Here is a 19,663-nt window from a genome sequence, read left to right on the forward strand (position 1 = left end):
AAAAAATGTCTGTCAAGTCATCCTGGTACCTAATCTCCCCCTCTATTCTCCCCATTATGTTTTATTATTGAATTCTTTATACATTTGCGATTCTTTCCTTATTGATATGTGTGTGAGTTTATGTATTTTGTTTCATATTTATGACTTCTTTTTAGCTTGTTAGCCACATTGAATTCAAAATTGTACAGGAAAATGTGCGATATAATGTCATAAATAAATAAATTACCATTAACAGATGAGTTGGCACAATACATCACTAGCTAGTGTCCATTTCAAAGAGAAACAGAAGAGGAATGTGCCTAAGAGGCCCTTTTACAAAGTGGCAGTAGAGCTCCGCCGCTTTGTCGAATAACAATCCGACACTACTGCTAGATCACAATGGGAGCTGGTGGTAGTGTCACCCCCAGGGTGCACTATTTCTGGTGCAACTAGAAATTTTTTACCACTGAGGGGTTACCCGACAGTAATCTGCCCGGTTACCACCGGGTTAGCGCAGGAGCCCCTACCACCTCCTAAATAGAAATGGCCATGTGGCAAGTATTTATTAACAGCACAGCCATTTCATTTTGGGCTTTTCATTTTACCACAGCTTGGTAAAAGGAGCCCTAAGTCTTTTTTCTTTAATTAGAAAAACATCTATGTAATTTTTGTTATATTTATTTATCCTTAGAGTTTAGAATTTGACCTCATGCTAGGAGAAAGGGGACATTTCTAAAGTTTGATGCAACACTCTGAACTTTCCATTTATCCCTTTATCCATTTGCCCCTTTGTTCTATATATGGTGCTTTGAGTTACACGTACAAATTTGGGTGTGCACCTTGATTGAAAAATGAGCCAATTAGTGCTGATATTTGGGGCCCTGTTTACTAAGCCCCACTGTAGGTACGTTAACATTTTAGGGCTCTGTTTACTAAGGAGTGCTAGCGTTTTTAGCACGTGCACAAAATTAGGGCATGCTATCTGTGTAGGCACCCATAGGAATATTGTGGGCGCCTACACAGTTAACGCACGTTAATGGTTAGCACGCACTAAAAGTACTAACACGCCTCTAGGGCGGCTTAGTAAACAGGCCCTTAGTGCCTGCTAAAAATTAGTGCTCGCTAATTCTAGAGACACCATATATTCCTATGGGTGTCTTTAGCGTTAGTCAGTGCGTTTTTTCTAGCAAAAAAGGTGCCGGTACTCAAATGCCAGGTCATCCTTCAGGAGTGGGGTGATCACGGAGGGACCCACGCCACAATAGCCAGGCCCCCTGCAACCAGTCACAGAATCTATGGCAAGGCAGAATTGGTGTGTAGAACTTGACCTCTTTCATTAAAATTTGGGGACCATGGGTCAATTTTAGCAGACAATGGAAAAGGTGCCAGTACTCAGTACCCCCAAGTACCCCCTCAAAAAAAGACCTGGCGTTAGTGCACGCTAAAAAGTTATCACACCTACAGTGTGGCTTAGTAAACAGGGCCTTTGGCATCCTAACAAGCAATTATTAGCGCAAATTGGATTTAATTAGCAATTATGCATGTAAATTTAGGCACCGCATCTGCACCTAAATTTTACATGTGAGTCCAAAAAGGGGGCATGGAAATGGGAGGGTCATGGATGGATTGGGGGAATGCACCTAATTTAGGTGCAAGGATTTGCACCACATTTCAGTTGTTGCAAATGGCCACGCCTAAAGTTAGGTGTGATTCCCAGGTATAAGCACTATTCTATAAACTGTGCTTACAGTTAGCACGGAGCTCTATTATTTTGCTGTCGATTTTTTAGTTGCCATATATAGAATCTATCCCTAGAAGCCAGCGACAATTTAAAAAAAAGACTGAGGTGCTTATCGAGTAGTAATTATCAAAATGCTCTTAAATTAATGCATGTCATGTTGTACAAAAAATGTTTATGAGCTTATCTAGCTTCGTAGAAATACGAATGAACCTCTGCACACAGACATTTGAAAAATACTGAAAAGAAAAACAGATGATCACACACCTTAAAGAAAAATAACATTCCATTCTTTTGACTTTTATTTATTTATTTATTTATTTATTTTATAATAGGAAGAGCACTTTTGCTTAAGCAACTGTAATATGCCTACACTTGGTCATAAACTTTCTGCAGTGGCTTAGAGGCTGATGCAGAAATCTACCGTGACCGTGACCCTAAAACCGCGGGGCTACCGAGGGTTGTTCATGCACATTAACGGCCAGACAATACAGAGAGGGCTTGAACTTGCACCGAAGACATGGCCACATACTGCATTAAAATTTATGGTAATGAGGCCATTAAGTACTATATTTCTTAGCAATGCAACGAAGGGAATAGTGGCTTTTGCCTTGTAGACAACACGAGAAGTTTTCATCAGGTCTGAGGCAGTGTAGAAGGGTTAGCAGAGAGGATTTAGTGCCAAATTTTAAGATTTAACAGCCAGTTGTGTCTTCTACTTTAATGACAGGAGGTAATAAATCTTGTGCTTATGCCAGAACAAATACAAAAGTGTCAGCACACGTCAGCGGCTGTTCTGCACTTACATATCAGCCTCGCAACAACTTTATGTGCAAGAAAGTTTTGCGAGGATGACATTATACACAGAAGAACAGGTGTCGATGTATACTGACACTTCTGTTTTGAGCTGACACGCGCACAAGAAGCCACGCTTACTATGAAACCTCTGTGCATATGCATCAAACAGACTCACCCCAATTAGGGCTGGATTCAGTAAATGGAGCTCAAACTTTTGCACCGAGAAAAACATCAGCACTGAAGGGTATTCTAAAATGGGCATTCTGGGATTGGCAACCTTTATGGAATAGCGCATACTGCCGGTATCTGTGCCCATCTTTGGGCACAAGGATTTACATCAACTGAAACCTGGTGTAAATCCTGGCTTGTAAGGCGTGGATCCCAGGTATTCAGTAATATGTGCCCATCTTTAGTGAACACCCATGCCCCTCTGATACCCATGCTGCCTGTTGAGTTGTGCACTATGGGCCCTATATTCAGACCTCGGGAGTTAGCTCGGCTAATTCCTGCGGTTGGCGCTGAGCCTAGATATTCAATGCCAGGTGACCGGTATTAAATATCTGGTTTATTTTTGACCAGTTCAAACTTAATAAGTACATAAGTAAAGCCATAATGGGAAAAGACCAAAGGTCCATTGAACCCAGCCTCCTGTCCCCAGCGGCCAATCCAAGTCAAGGGCACCTGGCAAGCTACCCAAACGTACAAACATTTTATACAAGTTATTCCCGAAATTGTGGACATTCAGCACTGGCTGGTTAAGTTTGAATCAGCCAAAGAGAGGCCTGGTATTCACGCAGTTAAATATCACGGAATCGGCTAGCCAGTCACTGCTAACCACGAATTTTCAGCAGGTCATTGCTGGCCATGTCTCACTGAAAATTTGTGATAGCCAGTTATGGGGCATTTGATGCTGATCCTGGCCAGTTAAATGCTTTTGAATATTGGAGGTATTAGATTTGCATGCAGATCTTTATAGAATAGTGCTTAGCAAGATAAGCATAAAAAAATGTTGCCCATTATTGACTAATTGTTAGCCACTATTATTAGCACTAATTAGCTGTTAGCCAGTTTCGTTGCACATGCATCTCAGGATAGCGCACAATTGTATACACAGAAACTTGTGCTCCGTTTATAGAATCTGGCCCTTAGTGATCAAGTTCTGCATTATAAAATTTGCATATACTTAGCTTTCCGCATGGCATTGTATTACTCTCATGGCAGAAGCCATGTGCTCAAACACCCTGCGCAATTCTAATGCGTGGCTTTCTGCATCGGTCTCTCAGTGTTTATAGATGACTAGGAGCTGGGTTTTGCTGAGCAGGTCTCAGTTGCCAGTAGGGTAAAACTTTGACTCTAATAACAGCTAAAACAAAACAGTAGAAAAACAAGCCCCCTGCTGAGCCCTCCTAACCCACCACCTCTGTTCTTTCTAAAAAATGTTGTTTTCTCTGGACAGAAGATAATGATAGCATGTTTGAGTAAGACTTTCAGTTTCTTTCTTTTCCCTAAGCTCTAACATCAGTTCATTTTGTTATGTGGTAACCACAGTTTTGGATGACGCTCCCCCTGGCACACAGGAGTACATTATGTTACGGCAAGATTCCATCCAATCAGCGGAATTAAGGAAAAAAGAGTCCCCTTTTCGTGCTAAGTGTCACGAAATCTTCTGCTGCCCTCTGAAGCAAGTGCACCTCAAAGAAAACACAGAGCCAGAAGGTTTGTGTACTATAGATCCATGTCTTGTTTGCAAGCTTTTGATTTTGTTTCTCTTTTTTTTTGTTTGTTTGTTTGTTTGATTTTTGTTCTTCTGTCCATGTCCCTTCCCTCTCTGGTGTGCTGTGTTTTACAGCCTGTGTCGGACAATGCAAAGGACACAGGAAACAAATTTGCTTGGCCACCCCCAACATCTCCCGCTTGCCTGTTAATGCCTTCTACCAGTTCATTGCAGGGCCTGGTATAATGTAATGCATGTGTACCAGTGCAGAACAGGAGAGTCGCATTGCTTGTCCGCCAATAAATATGCAGCACTTGATTTTCTTTTGTTTTATTTTTGCAGTTCTCATGTCATCAGTGGCGTAGCTACAGGGGGCTTGAGGGCCTGAGCCCCCCCCCCAAATTGGATCCGGGGCCCCTGGTTTGGCTGGTGGGGGTCCACAACCCCCACCAGCTGAAGCCTTTCTCCAGCGCTGTTCTCTCTGCATTGCCTAACCAGCCTCCTCTCACGTCACATGCATGCTTGGTTTTAGTGAAACTGAGCATGCATGACTTCTCACACATGCTCAGTTTCACTAAACCAAGCATGCACGCAAGGTAAGGGGAAGCAGGGCAGGTAATGCACAGAGAACAGTGCTGGATAAAGACTTCAGCTGGCGGGGGTTGGGGACCTCCAGCAGCCAAAACATGTCGAGTTGCAGAGGGGGAAGGGGTTGCGGCAGGGAGACGGGCCAAACTGTGCCCCCCCCCCCCCCCACACACACACTTGGGCTCCAGACTACCCAAACGTTGAGGTCTGGCTACGCCCCTCACACATACCTTTCCTGGCTGCTAGATTGGCTTGCTTAGTCCAAAAAGCATCCACCCTAGTCCATTGTTTCTGCTGAATGTTTCAAAGGCTGCACTCTGCTGAGGAATGGCACTTAAAAGAGATCGCCCCAGGATTCTTCCCAACTCTTCCCCACCTCCTAAGGCTTCTGCACTGTGCTGTAAGAATCTGCTGGCACAGCAGGGTGTGGGTGTAATGCATACTGCATTGTGATTGGAATGCATGCAGCTACAGAAGTACTTTGTGAGCAAGCTGTTTTCCTTTTCAGACAAAACAAAGGTTCGGAAGAGGCTGCATTCAATAAAACCAAAATGGCAGGGATGTTAGTAATATAATGTAATCGTTGATCTATAAATGACTCTTTTGCTTGTTAACAATCAAATGCTTTTGCATTTTTTTGTAGATGTGCTTAACTTAAGAAAATGAGAAGGCGAGTCATTAGGTCTAGTGTTCTGAAGGAACCCTAATACCATGACAAAGGGGGAAAGTTATCAATGGGGGCTAATGTTAAGATGTGTTATTTTAATTTTATACTGGGTTTTTAGTAACTAGGGTTTACTGCATAAAATGCGACCTGTTCTGAAATAGTACAAACAACCTGTCTTAACGGTAGCCCACATTAATAATTCCCCTCCTATGAGGCCTGAGCAATAATGTTTAATGTGCACAATGAGGACCTTTTCAGCATGCTAAAATGGTCCTCCAGCACATTCATGACTAAATGTTAAAGTTAGGTATTACTTATATGTAAATGAGTGTGTCATATGCAAATGAATCCTTACCGAGTGCATGGTGCTATTTACATGGGCCTGCAAAATGGTAAAATTTAACAAAATATAATCTGTGTTAATTTTTTGTTTTAACCATGCATACTTAGAACAAAATCCCAGTCCTTTTCTTTCAGTTTTAGCCAATTAGCATAGGGAATTTCACACCTCCCACCATGAGAAGCATCATCCACCCTGCCTGATAGATACCCTTAACCGCAGTGAACCAGGAACATCCCTGTCCCTCCTGGTAGTCATTTCCCATCTCCACCCCCTCCCAGGCCCTAAGGCCAGAGACAGCCATAGCAAATGTGGGGCCCTGTGCAAACCAGTTTGGTGTTGTCGTTCTCAACCCGCAATCTGCCTGAGACTTAAGATTTCAAATGAGGTGTCAGGAATTTACTTATTTAAACCAAGTTCTTTAATTGCTAACTACTATTTACAACTTGGAATACCCTGGACTGAACAGACAATAAATTGGCCCTATCCCTCTGAGACGCATGAAACCAAAGGGTGAGGGAGCAGATGTAAGGACTGGCTTGCAGTGATGTGAGAGGAGGATAGAGCATCAGTGCTGAAGAACACAATTACCAAGGAGAAGGGGGAAGGAGAAAGAAGGAGATGGAAAGGGAAAAGACGCTTTAAATTTTGGTCAGCTGCCAGTTGCAAAGCTGACTCAGTTAAGGGCAGGGCTCCTAGGAGTGTGAAGCCCTCTGCAGCTGCCCCTGTTGCCCATGTTTAAGGCTGGACCTGCCTTAAACATGCCTTTACATTCAGTGGCGTAGCCATGAGACCACCCACTTTGGGCACAGACCCACCTAGCAGCGGCACAACTGTAATATGCTTGGCAGGAAAACCCAAGCACCACCAGTTGAAGGCTCCTGGCATCTCTCCCTTTCCTTCCCCTGCAGGTGATCGGGTAACATCCAGTTATTGTGTTAGTCCACGTTGATGCATAGAAATTAAGGTCAAATACAAGTCAAATGGCTAATTTAGTAATTGAGTAATTCAAGGATCCCAATTGCATACACAGTCTAAAATAATGGCACCCAATAGATCAGTATATAGAGATCAAATATTTCCAATCGCTTATACTATGTCCATTCAATCCTTACTTATGAATTTCTTTGGTGACCTCAGCGGTGCTGATTGCTAATACATAGAAATAGCAATGTAACCAACACCCACCTCTTCATCGGTTCACCCGATTATCATTTATGCATTTATACTTTTCACTAATTCTTATTCTTATTTGAGAGTACTCATCTTTTTATACGTCAGACCCAGGGGTTTTAGTGTCCGACATGCATATTTCGCCCAAAGTTGAGGTGTCTCAAGGACAGTCCCCTACAAAAAAAAAGAGCAAATGTCATATCTAGAGCCACTGCGTTAGATTCATATCTTTCTATTCTCATGCAGTCATCCATTGAATTTAAAACATTCTCTTACCCTAAGCAGACAAAGCAGAGCTTTGCATGAATTGTGAGCAATTTTCAAAATAGCCCATTACCTGAGTTTTAGATATTACCCCTATTATTTGTGTGTGTGTGTGGGGGGGGGGGGGGGGGGGATACACAGGTTACACCCTTTCTTGGTGTAATTGGGGAACATGACTCTCAGTATAACTTGTGGAAAAACATGACACAGGAACACATTGATATTAGATAGTGTAGTGTCTGGAAAGTAATTACATTCCTTTTATCTATAGACTCTAATTCTACTGCTCAGAATATACTAACAGAACTGACTCTGCACCTAAGGGATTATAAAAATAGAACCTAATTCATTTACATAGCAGCAGAAACAGTGAAAAAGAAGCAAGAATAATGACAATGCCAATCTTATCTTTATTCAACCTAAGGCAAATGCACACAAAACCTTAAAATAGGCTTCTAGATCAGCCAGTTATCCTAACCCCAAAGCAACACTACAGGCAACCATACAACCTGGACAAAGATGGCACACGACATCCAGCAAGTGTCAGAGTGTTCCTCAGGCAGGTCAGTGAAACAGGCAGAGCAGGGACAGCACTTCAGATCCGATGGAAGCAAAAAACAGCAACAAACCTTTTTCTCCGCTATGAGGCTCCTTTATGTAGAATTGCAGCAGCTGAGTTGGTGATGTGCATTCCTGGCCTTGTTGTCGATGCACAACAATCTTTGTCTCAGATGTTGTGACTTGAGGGCTCACGATATTTTCTCATTGGTACCACATTTAAGGGGCACCTTAACATTGTTTCAGTAAACAATGTGCTATTCTGGGCTGGAATTGAGCCTCAAAGTCTGCAACCACAAGTTTGTAAATTCCCCTCGTGGTGAGGTAATGTGGTTGTTCTCCTCCTTGTCCACTGGTAATCTTGGTGATGTTTTGTCATCCTTGCTGACTGCATGCAAGTCTGGGGTCTAACAAACAACATGCCTTTGTAGTGAAAGATGAATTTAGCCAGAGTCTGTATTTTAATGTCAAGCTGTTAATACTTGATAGTGCTATGTATTATAATCCTATATAGCTTTGTTAAATAGTGGCATGTAGTTCTGTATATGGTGCCTTGTGCTCCTACGTGTGTGTGTGTGTGTGTGTGTGTGTGTGTGTGTGTGTGTGTGTGTGTGTGTGTGTGTGTGTGTGTGTGTGTGTGTGTGTGTGATATGTACGCAACAAAATGTAATATTGAAAAGCATATTGTCTTAGGGAGGAGGGCAGAATAGAGGCCTGAATTTAATTGAGTGGGGAGGGGGCATTAGACTCTAGGTTCTCATAAAGTGCCCAATATCCTTGTAGTGGAACTACCTGGATGAGCACCCTAGACTCTTCTGTCATGCTCCTGCAAGACACTCTAACAAGATACAGTCCACAGAACACCTCAAAACATCTCTGATACTGTGGCCTGGACCTCTGGTAGTAAAATTCCCCAAAACCACAATCAAAACTAGGTAGTATTGGGGAAAGGCATTGGAAAACACAAACTATGTCCTCAGAGACAAAACTTCAAAATAATCAACCCTTCACATCATAGTCTGGACTCCTCTAGTGAAATACACTCTCTTGTCTCACCAACCCCTGAGGTACTCAGGAATTCAGTCTTCCAATTTGAATCATTCTGAAACCCCTGGCTAAGACTCTGCAGGCTTCTGCTGCTTCCAATAACTACTCACCATTGGACACAAAATCTCCAGACTTGCCATGGGTCTTGATTTCTCTCAGCTCCTCTTTACTAGTAAGGCAAACCTGGCCAAGGAGATTTCTTCTCCTCTTGAAAAGCCTAGCAGGCCACTAGAAATGATAGCTCCTCCTGCTCCGCAGCAGTTCTGAGCTCACCTGGGCTCTGTGGCATCTCAGCCCAGACCTAGGTAAGAATCTCCTAGCACTAGTTCAGCAGGCCTTATATAGTTCCCTCCTAAAACACATAAGGAGAACATCTACTTGTAATGACAGACATATGATCCCATTCTCCATGACCTCCCTTTGGGCATAGTTTCATGTTTATTTATTTCTTACTATACCCGCATATTGGGGATACCATACAAGCAGTTTTACATAGGACAAGTTAGGAGCATTAGGATAGAGGAACATTTTCTGACCTGATACATAGGTAAAAAAATATTTTATCTTATATTCAATAAATTGAATATTCTAAAAATTCTTAAGGCTCACAGTAGACAGATCAAGGGCTAACTCTTTTAAACAAGCCCATGAAAGCCCATCTTATAAAAGCCATTGTGCATTTGGAATAGTCTACTGAACAATGTGGTTACAGCTAGGCCAGTATATTCCTGCAAAAATGAGATTACAAGATATTAGTGCTAACCTAAGAATCGACCTTTAAATAATCGTAGAGAGACTCTTACGAGCATTCATTGTTTTCTGTTTTCTCTGAAAAACTCAGAGCCTAGAAATAAATCAGACTCTTTTTTTGGCATTTTCATACAAGAGATACATAATGAGAAGAGTATTTTAAAAAATAGCCAGAGGATAATCATATTCCTAATCATATCATTTGGCTCTGGGCTTTTGCCCAAAGTTCTATTTTCATATATTTTTTAACATTCAGACTTCTTGAAGGCATATATAATCCTTATATCCAGAAACACAATGCTACAGAAAGCTCTGGTTTGCAAAATGCATCTGGGATAGCATCTGCTAATGGAGCAGTACAGCTTTTATCAGCCTCCAGTAATCATAATCATATGAAATTATAATGATTCAAATCTGCATCATGTTCTCTTATGCCATCACTGACTTTGCCTTAATTTTTATCAGTTCTAGAAATAGAATCACTGGTACTGAGATCTCATTCCACCCATTTGAGGTTAAAGAAATGGTAGAATATCTTGTGTGTGTGTGTGTGTATATATATATATATATATATAATTTTCTTTTTATGCTTGTCCCAACTCACCCTTAGCCATCTTCTTTACTTTTGTCATGCATCTCAAATTGTGCCCGTAGGAATAATGCTGTAATACTGCAAAAGTGATGCACGTGGTTAACTGCTGTCCTACAATGAAAGAAAAATATAACCTCTCTTTTCCTTCGCATTCTTCTTTGTAAAGACTTGTCCTTTACCCTTTCCATAGGAGATCTTCATTAACCTTGCTTTTCCATTGAAGGTCCCTTGAAAGATCCTTCTCATAATAGTTGTCTTTTAACCAGTTTCCTTTTTCTCTTCCCTTACCATCTCCTTAATCCTTTCATGCTTCATAGTTAATCATGCACTGTGTTCTCTTCTTCTTTATCATATCACTTTAGTGCCTGATTTGCTGCTTTACTATTATACTTTCCTTAGAAACAACTGTACTAGAACTGTGAGTGTCAAAACTGTGATGATATAGAAATCAAAAACAATTCTTAGCAATTACAAGCATAACTAAGGGGGTCACATGATGAGCATACAGTGAGCGGATGCCTGATTAACAAGCTTCCAAGAATTTCCCTCCAAATACTCAAACTTAACTTCCTATAACAGGCATGGACGTTGTTTAAAAATACCAATAAGGAAGCCTACACCAGATGTATTCCGCGTATTAATAGAGGTGGAAAGATGAGCAAACGACAACCAGCATGGTTAAAAGGTGAAGTGAAAGAGGCTATTAGAGTCCCTAGTACATTTTTCAAAGAATGGAAAAAAGATCCGAATGAAGAAAATAAAAAGCAACATAAGCACTATCAAGCTAAGTGCAAAGCATTGGTATAGAAGGCTAAAAGAGAATATGAAGAAAAACTTGCCACGGAGACAAAAACTCATAGTAACACCTTTTTCAGGTACATCAGAAGCAGAGAGGGAATCCGTGGGACCATTAGATCATGAAGGAGCAAAAGGGACACTCAGGGAGGACAAGGCCATAGTGCAGAGTTTGCCACCACAACTTGCTAAGGGGACCTTTTCCTAAGCTGTGGTAGAAAGTGGCCTTAATGTACCCTTACACAGATTTTTCCTGCACACTAAGGCCAGTTTTATTGCAGCCAGAAATTGGCCAATTTTCCATTTTCTGAATTAATGGCCATACACTAATGTTGCCATTAGTGCATGGCCATTACCCAAAATTGGAGTGTGAGCCTTTACCGCCACCCATTTTTAGGTGGTAAGGGCTCACACGCTAGTTCTCCACTAATCAGTTAGTGCTTGGTAATGTGGCTATGCTGGTATGTGCAAGCAAAAATAGACTGTAAGACAAGTGTCTTGAACTTCTATTTTCTACATGAGAGCAATCACAGAGGAGAATTAGTTTATAAGTGAGTAAGAGGGATAATAACGCTGATTGCCAATCTTATGATCCCCTGGAGGACAGAGTCCTTCAAATTAATTATGTAGTAATATAGTAAGTGACAGTAGATAAAGACCTGAATCCAGTCTGCCCAACAGTCTCACCCCTTCTCAGTTGTGTAGTAATATAGTAAGTGACGGCAGATAAAGACCTGAATAATCCATCCAGTCTGCCCAACAGTCTCATCCATTCTCAATTCTATAGTAACATAGTAAGTGACGGCAGATAAAGACCTGAATGGTCCATCCAGTCTGCCCAACAGTCTCACCCATTCTCAGTTCTGTAGTAATATAGTAAGTGACGGCAGATAAAGACCTGAATAGTCTATCCAGTCTGCCCAACAGTCTCACCCATTCTCAGTTCTGTAGTAATATAGTAAGTGACGGCAGATAAAGACCTGAATAATCCATCCAGTCTGCCCAACAGTCTCATCCATTCTCAATTCTATAGTAACATAGTAAGTGACGGCAGATAAAGACCTGAATAATCCATCCAGTCTGCCCAACAGTCTCATCCAATCTCAATTCTATAGTAACATAGTAAGTGACGGCAGATAAAGACCTGAATGGTCCGTCCAGTCTGCCCAACAGTCTCATCCATTCTCAATTCTATAGTAACATAGTAAGTGACGGCAGATAAAGACCTGAATAATCCATCCAGTCTGCTCAACAGTCTCATCCAATCTCAATTCTATAGTAACATAGTAAGTGATGGCAGATAAAGACCTGAATGGTCCATCCAGTCTGCCCAACAGTCTCACCCATTCTCAGTTCTGTAGTAATATAGTAAGTGACGGCAGATAAAGACCTGAATAATCCATCCAGTCTGCCCAACAGTCTCACCCATTCTCAATTCTATAGTAACATAGTAAGTGACGGCAGATAAAGACCTGAATAATCCATCCAATCTGCCCAACAGTCTCATCCATTCTCAATTCTATAGTAACATAGTAATTGACGGCAGATAAGGCCTGAATGGTCCATCCAGTCTGCCCAACAGTCTCATCCATTCTCAATTCTATAGTAACATAGTAAGTGACGGCAGATAAAGACCTGAATGGTCCATCCAGTCTGCCCAACAGTCTCATCCAATCTCAATTCTATAGTAACATAGTAAGTGACGGCAGATAAAGACCTGAATGGTCCATCCAGTCTGCCCAACAGTCTCATCCATTCTCAATTCTATAGTAACATAGTAAGTGACGGCAGATAAAGACCTGAATAATCCATCCAGTCTGCCCAACAGTCTCATCCAATCTCAATTCTATAGTAACATAGTAAGTGACGGCAGATAAAGACCTGAATGGTCCATCCAGTCTGCCCAACAGTCTCATCCATTCTCAATTCAATAGTAACATTGTAAGTGGCGGCAGATAAAGACCTGAATGTTTATCCAGTCTGCCCAACAATCTAGTAATGAGCTATAATGCTGTACTTACTGCTGCATTTGCAAGCTGCTTGTCATGGATTAGCATTTGTGTTTACTTTGTGCTTAACTCACAAGTTTTATTCAATTGTTTTTAACACTCTGTGAAGCTGTGCTTCCATTAGTCAGCCCTTTTATTCTCATAGACTCCTGATGTAGATCGTTTGACATGTTTTTTCTCCACCCTCCTTTTGCAGCTGTTGCATTATTGTGGAATTTTGACTTCCCTCCTTTTGTTGTTGGCATTATTCAATTGAAGGCATTCTCAATATAGCTATGAAAGGGGAAAGTATTGGCCTTATGTCAATATACTGGATGTTGTCTGAGATATCCCTGTTGCAGTGTCATCTATCAGCAGGGAGATAGTGAATTCCGTAAAAGGAGAACTATTCCAGCAGTTGGTAATGAAACTCACTTGGGATGGGGCTGTGAGGGTTAAAGCCTGACTAATCTTTTATATGCCTGTGTGATGCCAAAACCAAACCATCATGGATTCTATGCATATGCACTTATTTGAAATGACATAAGGAATGTAAATATTTTATTTGTCATTTCTAACACAAAAAAACAGGGATAAACCCCGAAATGTAATTTTAGTCATTCTTCCCAGTTTTAATAGCTATCAGATATAAGCCAATCTTGAACCACTTACTCTTGGGTACGGGAGATGGCTGCTTTCCAAGAAAAAAATGCTCTGCTTCTTGAGAGTGTTATAGCTAGCCCATTACTTGCTGTATTTTTTATTTCTGGTAATCTTAGTTCCCATTTCATGATTGGAACCAACTCAGGGCAGGTTACATAAGTACATAAGTATTGCCACACTGGGACAGACCAAAGGTCCATCAAGCCCAGCATCCTGTTTCCAACAGTGGCCAATCCAGATCACAAATACCTGGTAAGATCCCCAAAATAGCTCAATACATTTTATGCTGCCTATCCCAGAAATAAGAAGTGGATTTTCACCAAGTCCATTTAAATAATGGTCTATGGATTTTTCCTTTAGGAAGCCATCCAGACCTTTTTAAAACCCTGCTAAGCCAACCACTTTTACCGCATTCTCTGGCAACGAATTCCAGAGTTTAATTACACGTTGAGTGAAGAAACATTTTCTTCAATTCATATTAAATTTACTACTTTGTAGCTTCATCTCATGCCCTCTAGTCCTAGTATTTTTGGAAAGAGTAAACAAACGATTCACGTCTACCCGTTCCACTCCACTCATTATTTTATAGATCTCTATCATATCTCCCCTTTTCTCCAAGCTCAATAGCCCTGGCCACTTCAGCCTTTACTCATAGGGAAGTTGTCCCATCACCTTTATCATTTTCGGCGCCCTTCTTTGTACCTTTTCTAATCCCACTATATCTTTTTTGAGATACAGCAACCAGAATTGAACAAAATATTCGAGGTGCAGTTGCACCATGGACCGATACAAAGGCATTATAACATCCTCACTTTTGTTTTCCATTCCTTTCCTAATAATACCTAACATTCTCTTCGCTTTCTTAGCCGCCACAGCACACTGAGCAGAGGGTTTCAACATATCATCAACAATGACGCTGAGATCCCTTTCTTGGTCGGTGACTCCTAACATGGAACCTTGTATTACTTAGCTATATTTCAGGTTCCTCTTTCCAACATGCACCGCTTTTTCACTTGGATCATTTCTATCTTGTTTCCAGATTGACTCATTGCTTTCAGTAATCCTTGGGTGCATTTTTCTGCTGGATGCTCTTCTTAGAGGTTTTATTATATTAAGAGTTACCTTGAGCAGTCCTAGTTCTTGTCTTGTTCTAGACTGGGATTCAAACCTCAGCAGTGCATGGTAGGGACTCTGTGACAGAATGAACCAATCAAATAAAAACGCTGATAGAAAAACTCAGCTAAATTTGTGTCTAACCCAAAAGTACAGGGGAAAACCCACAAAATGTCAGGTTCTTTTTTCAGTATCATTAAATTTTGGATTATTTTTCCCACTATTAATAGCTATCATGCACATGTTGGAGAGGTGACATTTTCTAAGAATATCTATTCTGCATCTTGAGAGTCTGCTGTAGCTAGCCCATGCCTACCTGTATCTTCTATTTCTGGTCATCTTGGTCTTTTTTTTCCTGACTAGCCCTACAAGAGCCATCTCAGCATTCCTGCCCTGCCTCTTAGCTTGTTTCCTGTTGCTTCAATGCTGTTCTTGTCCAATTATGCCCTAAAAATTGTACCAACAAAAAGAAACAAAGAAAATTATAAAAACAAAACAAAAAATGAAAAGGCCAGCAAATGAGACAGGAAACTAAAAAAAAAAAAAAAAATTTTGCCTACATATTCTTAATTGATTCTGTAAAACAAAGCACTCTGGACTTCTGACACTCCAGAACTGCCTAGCTAGTAGATACCTGAGTGTGAAAAAACATTGTTGTTTTCTTGCTGTGTACGTCAGTGGTGTAGCTACGGGGGGATATAGGGGCCTGGACCCCCCAAATTTGATCTGGGGCCCCCAACCCCCACCAGCTAAATTATTTGTCCCATGGGGTCTCACATTGCCTGGCGCTCTGTCCTGTTTTCAGTCGCTGTGCATGCTTGTTTTAATGAATGTAGTATCCTATTGTGGATTAAAAACTGGTTAAAAGATAGAAAACAGAGAGTAGGGTTAAATGGTCAGCATTCTCAATGGAGAAGGGTAGATAGTGGGATTCCCCAGGGATCTGTGCTGGGACCACTGCTACATATTTATAAATGATCTAGAGATGGGAGTAACTAGTGAGGTAATTACATTTGCTGACGACACAAAGTTATTCAAAGTTGTTAAATCGCAAAAGGATTGTGAAAAATTACAAGAGGACCTTATGAGACTGGGAGACTGGTCATCTAAATGGCAGATGATGTTTAATGTGAGCAAGTGCAAGGTGATGCATTTGGGAAAGAGGAACCCGAATTATAGTTACGTAATACAAGGTTCCACATTAGGAGTCACCAACCATGAAAGGGATCTAGGTGTCATCATTGATGATACATTGAAACTCTCTGCTCAGTGTGTGGCGCCAGCTAAGAAAACAAGCATAATGCTATGTATTATTAGGAAAGGAATGGAAAACAAAAGTGAGGACATTATAATACAGACACATCTTGAATACTGTGTTCAATTCTGGTCACCGCATCTCAAAAAAGATGTAGAGGGGCATTTTCGAAAGGGACGTCCAGGTGTTGATGAGGACGTCCTCGCAAAATGTCCCCATCCAGGGGCGGGGAAACCCGTATTTTCAAAACAAGATAGAAGTCCATCTTTCGTTTCGATCATACGGTCAGGGAAGTCCAAATCCTGAAATTTGGTTGTCCTTAGAGATGGTCGTCCCTAGACTTAGTCGTTTCTGATTTTTGGTGATAATGGAAACCAAGGAAGTCCATCTCAGAAATGACCAAATGCAAGCCATTTGGTCATGGGAGGAGCCAGCATTTGTAGTGCACTGGTCCCCCTGACATGCCAGGACACCAACCGGGCACCCTAGGGGGCACTGCAGTGGACTTCATAAATTGCTCCCAGGTACATAGCTCCCTTACCTTGTGTGCTGAGCCCCCCAACCCCCCCCCCCCCCACACTCAAAACCCACTACCCCCAACTGTACACCACTACGATAGCCCTTAGGGGTGAAGGGGGCACCTAGATGTGGGTACAGTGGGTTTGTGGTGGGTTTTGGAGGGCTCGCTGTTTCCTCCACAAATGTAAGAGGTAGGGGGGGGGGATGATCTGGGTCCGCCTGCCTGAAGTGCACTGTACCCACTAAAACTTCTCCAGGGACCTGCATACTGTTGTCATGGAGCTGAGTATGACATCTGAGGCTGGCATAGGGGCTGGCAATCAATATTTTGAAAGATATTTTTTGAGGGTGGGAGGGAGTTAGTGACTACTGGGAGAGTAATGGGATGCCATCCCCGATTCTCTCCAGTGGTCATCTCATCATTTTGGGCACCTTTTTGTGCCTTGGACGTAAGAAAAACAAGACTAGGTAAAGTCGTCCAAGTGTTCGTCAGGAACGTCCTTGTTTCTTTTGATTATGGGTTGAGGACGTCCAGGTGTTAGGAACGCCTAAGCCCTGCCTTCGCTCTGCCTCCGATACACCCCCTTGAACTTTGGCTGTCCCTGTGACGGAAAGCAGTTGGGGACGTCCAAAATCAGCATTCGATTATATCGATTTGGACGACCCTGTGAGAAGGACGCCCATCTTCTGATTTATGTCGAAAAATGGGTGTCCTTCTCTTTCGAAAATGACCCAATAGTGGAATTAGAAAAGGTGCAGAGAAGGGCAACGAAAATGCTAAAGGGGATGGGACGACTTCCCTGTGAGGAAAGGCTAAAGTAGCTAGGGCTCTTCAGAACTATATGCTGCCCAACAAAACCATTTTCAGAGTCCCCCTTTTGTGGTTTAAAGGTGTACATTGATTGATGGGAAAGAATAACCAACTATTCCTCATTCTTACTGCTCTAAGATGTCTGGAATGCAATGCAGCAAGCTGTACAATGGCATCATGATCCACAGGCTTCCATTATTAACATTTTTTTTAATAATACCCACCTATCCTGTAAACAGCAGCAACAAGTATGTTCCTATTCATTTCACAGAGCTGACATTTTGGACATATAACTGATAGAAGAAAAACATATTGGCAGGTCTAAAATCATGTCTAGTAATATCAGTTTGCACTTGGAGAGAACACTACAGTTACATGAAAATAGTGATGCACATTGTTTTTTAAACAGAAATGTATTACTGAAAGGTAAGGCTTTCAATACAAAGCTGATGCAAGGCTCTCTAGGCAAACCATCAGCCATGTGCTCCCTTCCCATTGCTTATGTTTATTAACATTTGATATGCAATATTTCTCTCAATGCATTGAACAGGCTGCCAATTCAATCAAGCACCTGTTCAGCATGCTAAACAGCCTACTGCAACCCCCACAACAGAACCAGCCTGCCCAGTCACAACTGAACTGCAGTGTTTTTGCTGCTTACTCTGCCAATAAAAATAAAAAAATCTTTGCCAGGATTTACAGGCAGTCCCACCCGGTCTCCTATCAGCTAACCAGGAGCACACAACTCGTCTTCTCCTGAAACGGACATGTGGGACTCTTTTAACCCAATAACAGAGGGGAGAGCCTTGACAAAATGCTAAGAGACCTTCGACCTTCTACTATTTCCCCCAACCCCTGGCCATCAGAGATAGTGCAGCAGGCAAGCAGAGGCCTCATAAAAGGCGCCACATAAATCGGGCAGTGGTGCATCTATTGCCAAAGAAGAACAACCTTCACCAAATTCAAAGTTACCAGCCAGTATCCAACATTCCATTTTTAGGAAAACTTAAAGAACTTCTGTAATCAACTCAGTGATTGGCTAGAATAGAGAAACTGGCTTAGATCAATGTCAATCTGGAATCAGACCTGTGTATGGAACAGAAACAGTCCTTGTATCCCTACTAGATGATCTTCAAAGAAACTGAGACAGGAGATTTGCCTTGGTGTTAGTAGTGCTAGATTTCTCAGCAGCTTTTGACACTGTGGACCACAATATTATGCTAGCACGAGTCTGGCAGAAACAGGTATCAGTGGCACAGTACTTGCCTAGTTAAGATCCTATCCTATTAATGAGCATACCCCACTGGCCCAACATAAAAATACTGGACACTTGCGACACAACATAACCAAAGACTGCAACGGACAATACCTGACTCTTCTTCCCCATTTCCCTCTCTAAGTTCCCCCGAACTGTTTCCTACCATACATATACCTCATTATACCACAATATCACTTTGTATTCATTCATACTATGTATTTGTTCAAACCGTAATCGGCTAACACCGTTAACGGTTATATGTAAGCCACATTGAGCCTGAAAAAGGTGGGAAAATGTGGGATACAAATGTAACACATAATAATAATAATCTATCAGACAGGCAACAGTCCACAGTATCTACCTCAGGCCACTAGCTGAGCTGATTCAGTCAATGACCTTCAATTCTACATCTATGCAGATGATGTGCAGCTACTCATGCCCATAGTACCTAACTTACCCACAGCCCTGAATAAACTGACTACCTGTTTGACATCAATTCAAGAATGGGATAAAAACAACAAACTTTGTCTGAACCCAAGTAAAATAAAGCTTCTATGGAACACATACCTGACATCAAAGTCTCTTTTTGGAAATGTGAACTCCCTCTCAAATCACATGTCAGGAACCTTGAAATATAGCTCAATTCAACACTTACTCTGATCAGGGCCACTGAGAGACTAGGCCGGGCCCGGGTCAAGGCTGCCCCACCTCCATCCCCCCCCCCCCCACCGCTACTGCCCCCGTTTCTCCCCCCCGCCGCTGCAGTCCCCGGTCTCACCTGCCTGCCTCCATGGCTCCGGGCCCCCTGCATTCAAGGCTGCAGTCGCAGATCGCCTCTCTTCTGGCCTTCCCTCCCTTTGTCCCGCCCTTGTCTGATATAACTTCCAGTTTCCGTGAGGGCGGGACATAGGGAAGGAAGGTCCGAAGGGAAGCGATCTGTGACTGCCGCTTCGAATGCCGGGGGCCCGGAGCCAAGGAGGCAGGCAGGTGAGACCGGGGACTGCAGCACCGGCGGCCTGACCCCGGAGCCCTGACCCCGGCGTCGGGCCCCCC

The 19,663-nt window shown here is 42.2% G+C and overlaps 1 protein-coding gene across 3 annotated transcripts in view; it reads left to right on the forward strand.

Annotated features, from left to right (window-relative positions):
- FGF13 (fibroblast growth factor 13) overlaps positions 1 to 19,663 on the forward strand; it is a 571,318-nt gene that overhangs the window by 248,986 nt on the left and 302,669 nt on the right. For 2 of the 3 annotated variants that reach the window (XM_030209844.1, XM_030209846.1), the window contains one exon: positions 4,064 to 4,231. The exons of the other annotated variant lie outside the window; for it this stretch is intronic. In XM_030209844.1, the coding sequence (XP_030065704.1) occupies positions 4,064 to 4,231 (168 nt within the window). The remainder of the gene's footprint in view (positions 1 to 4,063; positions 4,232 to 19,663) is intronic. 3 annotated transcript variants of the gene reach the window in all.

Source organism: Microcaecilia unicolor, chromosome 7, assembly GCF_901765095.1.
Source record: "Microcaecilia unicolor chromosome 7, aMicUni1.1, whole genome shotgun sequence".
NCBI classification, from domain to species: Eukaryota; Metazoa; Chordata; class Amphibia; order Gymnophiona; family Siphonopidae; genus Microcaecilia; species Microcaecilia unicolor.